A 3,581-nucleotide genomic window follows, 5' to 3' on the forward strand; every position below is an offset into this window, starting at 1 on the left:
AGGGTGCTCAGCAGACTTGCTGGATGAAGGAATAAGTCCATCCCTGGTCCTAAATGGACAGACTGGCTTTATTTTAAGCACCATGTATTACCGATCAGTCCTGCCATTCTATCAGTGTGAATAGTGAGTGGCGGAGGTGAAGTTTAAGTTTCATAGTTACATCTGAAATAGGCTCTCGGATCAGTAACAAATTGCAAGCATGATGTGAACGCTTTTTAATCTTTTTGGGTAAATATATTTTAAAATAAAATTTTTGTGGTTTTCAGAAACCTTAAAGTTTAATCTACTGGATTTTCAGATGGACTGATTTTAAGTCAATTTATTTCTTTTCCATTTTGAGCAATAAATTAAATTTTCAGACTAATCACTTTGCTTAGGCTTATTCTTGGTAAAGGTGCAAATGCAGGTGTATTGGCTCTTTCCTTGAAAAAAGATAAATCTGTCAGATAGTCAGCTCTACTCTTGTTTTTTTCAGTTACAGCACAATTTTTTTTTAATAATTGCGTAGAAGAAACTATGTGGGTTCTTCTCCCCAGCCCCCATCCCTTCCTCCTCCTTTGATGCCTGCAGGTCAGTGATCAAGTTAATGCTTCTTATGTACGTGGGGTAGAAAGTGAGAGTGGGGCACTCAGGCCTAATCTTCGGCGACTGACACTTCATAGGCCTCTGAGTTTGAACCCCTTCATGTCAAATGGATTTCGTGCAGCTGAGTGAATTCCCTTTAGATCTGCCTTAGAGAGACGGAGCCTCGGCGAAGAGGCATGTAGTTTAGCAGAATGTAAGTCATGTCCCCTCTCTGTTCACTACACATGATTCTGTTAAAACTTGCACAGTGCGAGGATCTGCTCTGACTGGATGTCACCTGAGGGAATAAAGTCATTTATCTAGATTACTTTTTTCCTCCCTTTCTCTTGACTTTTAATTCCATAGCTACAGGCAAGTCAGTAAGTCGTTGCTCACACATATTAAATATATTTAATGGGCAAAGAACTGCAAGTACTGACTGCAGTTGAGCTCTAGCCAGTTCCTTTTTTTTTTTCTTAAAGAACTTGACAATTGATTCATATGTAATTCTATTCCCAAAGAGGAGAAATGTTTCTTTTGTTAGCTATTCACACTTTTTCTTAGTCCTTTGTAGTCTGACCCCTTAACTTTGATACATTTGAAACTTCTGTTCAATGTTTTTCTGGGGTAGAAGAGAAGAAATCTTTAAAAAAAAAAAAAGTGATCAGAGGGGGAATCTGATGGCACATTTACCTTCGGCTGCACTGAGCATTTGAAAGCTCTTCCTGGAGGGCAGGGAGTTCCCTCCCAGGAAACAGACTCCTGCCCTGAAACATATTTTAAAAGTTAGGTGTGTTTCTTATAATAAAAATTCATCTTCAGGAATTAATGATGTTTTTAATGATCGTTTTCTAGATAACTTCACATCTCTGGTGGACCAAGCAGAATAAGATATATTTTAACAAACTAGTATAAATATGAACAGAAAACGAAAACCAGTAGAGACCATTAATAATAATGACCTGAACCGAGCACCTGAAACAAAGCTCCACCATCTTTGCTTAGACTCATGGCATGTTCTCGGTCACAGGAAACCCAGATTACCCAGAGATTATACCAAAGGAATCAGCAGTACTCCTCATTTTTTAATAATAGTTTAAGTACAATAATTGCAAAGAAGAAATTATACAAGGGATACTGAAGCTAAGAAAAGCTAAATTGTTGGTTATGTAGAGTTAAGAAGCTTTTTTTTAGTTGTTTCATAACCTCAATGTGGTTTCTTCAGATTTGGTCTGACTTTTATATACTTTTACACCTTACATGAATAGGATGTCATTTACACCCCTACGAGTGGCCCCTGTCCAGGCTCCAGGTACACTGTGCATCTGCACACCAGCACCGGCTCAGGGCACACTCAGCCAAGGTGCCTGTGATGACCGGCTGGCTCAGGTCATTTGGAACCCAGTGCACAGTGACTCTCCATGCTAGGCAGTCCTATTCACTCCCCGAGTGATGTCATCTGCTTCGTTGTGTGTCCAATATGGTCAAGGAGCAGGTAACACCTTTCTGTGACTCAGCAGAGCACAGATGGAAGTGTGAAACCAAGCCTTTCCTTGGTACGAAGTAAAAGCCCAGTTGTTGGAAGGTACCATTAACCATCTTCTTTATTTCTTCTGATGCATTTAGATGGATCCTGAATACCGTGTGAGAAAATTTTTGGCCCTCCTAAGAGAAGAAGGAGCGTAAGTACACACAACACTTAAAACCCTCAACCAAACCACATGCCTATTCTAAGAGTTGCTTTATCATGTGTATAAATTTGATGGTGTCTTTCTTAGATGACTTTGCTTCCACTTATTAGAGTTCTTTGCTGTGTTGTAGGTCTGAAAGACCAAGCAAGGAAGGTGGTTGTACTGTTGGTTTGCTTTCCCTGTCCTGCTTCACAAACCTTCCTTGCCACAGTGCGGGAAAATCTTGAGGGTACATATACATTGGAACCTTCTTCTACATGCATGGGGCTGTGATCATTTTCTTTTGTGAAGTGCTCATCTAATAGCAAATGCATAGTAGAAAATGTAGAAAAAACCGTTAAGAAGCTTTTAGTGATTTTGTGATCAATGACTTTTTGTGGATCCTCATCTGGGTTTTTTTTTGTGTGTGTTTTGGGTATTTCTTTTGCAGTAGCCCCCTTGACTTTGATTGAAAATGGACTATTTGCAACACACAGTGACCCAGGGAAGTGACCAAGTTGAAGATGGCCTGGGATCGTCACTCATCTTACTCACGATACTGGACTAAGTGGAACATCTTCTACCTTCAACACAGGCTTGCTCTGCATGATTAGTGCAATAAAACTCCCTTCCTTATGCTTAACGAGATATTCCAGTGTTTCGTGGAAGGTGTCAATTTGCTTTAGAATGCTGTGCTTACCTTTCCATGCAAGCTAAGACGATTCGTTCTTACTCAGTCTCCATATGGGAAGCATCCTGTACTTGTGGACACTATACATTTCCAGCTCTCTGCCACCTCCACCATCACTATCCAAAAACTCTCAGTAAATGTAATGAACGTTGTAGGACAACACTCGGCCTATTGGAAGGTCGACTTTCTACACGCTAGCCAGGAGTAGTGAATCAAGGCGTGGGGCACAGGGATCCTTTATAGCTTTCCTGAGCTAACACTAAAGGTAGTTGGGCATTTGGTAAAGGTTCTCCCACAAAACTGGTTGTTATCTTTGCCTGAAGAAACAGGGTTTTGAATACCTAAGATGCTGTTCTCAATCATTTTCAGAGATGTTTCCAAGTTGCAATTAGGAGATCTTTCTTAATAGAAAGTCAGATTATTACTGTGTTGGCTGTAACTTCCCCTTAATGTAACTAATTTGCTCTGTGGTAAGGGATATGCTAATTATTGCTGCTTGGTAGATGTTAAAAACGTGTGCAGGTATGGAAAGGTGTACACCCCTAAACAGAAAAGAGTTATTAAAACAAAGTAATTTACAAACCTCCTGGCACTAATTAGTGTCCAACTCTAAGTGGGTCAATTCCTTAGTATAATATTAAAAGCTTATTAGTATC

The 3,581-nt window shown here is 39.9% G+C and overlaps 1 protein-coding gene across 1 annotated transcript in view; it reads left to right on the plus strand.

Moving 5' to 3' along the window:
- The window catches only part of NSF (N-ethylmaleimide-sensitive factor), a 187,097-nt gene extending 184,213 nt beyond the window's left edge, over positions 1 to 2,884 (plus strand). Inside the window, exons 17-18 of the mRNA XM_012655230.1 lie at positions 2,191 to 2,246; positions 2,686 to 2,884. Of these exons, the coding sequence (XP_012510684.1) occupies positions 2,191 to 2,246; positions 2,686 to 2,707 (78 nt within the window). The 3' untranslated portion in view covers positions 2,708 to 2,884. The remainder of the gene's footprint in view (positions 1 to 2,190; positions 2,247 to 2,685) is intronic.
- Positions 2,885 to 3,581: the final 697 nt, after the last annotated feature.

The sequence above is a fragment of the Propithecus coquereli genome, unplaced genomic scaffold (genome assembly GCF_000956105.1).
Source record: "Propithecus coquereli isolate 6110/MARCELLA unplaced genomic scaffold, Pcoq_1.0 Scaffold469, whole genome shotgun sequence".
Lineage (NCBI taxonomy): Eukaryota > Metazoa > Chordata > Mammalia > Primates > Indriidae > Propithecus > Propithecus coquereli.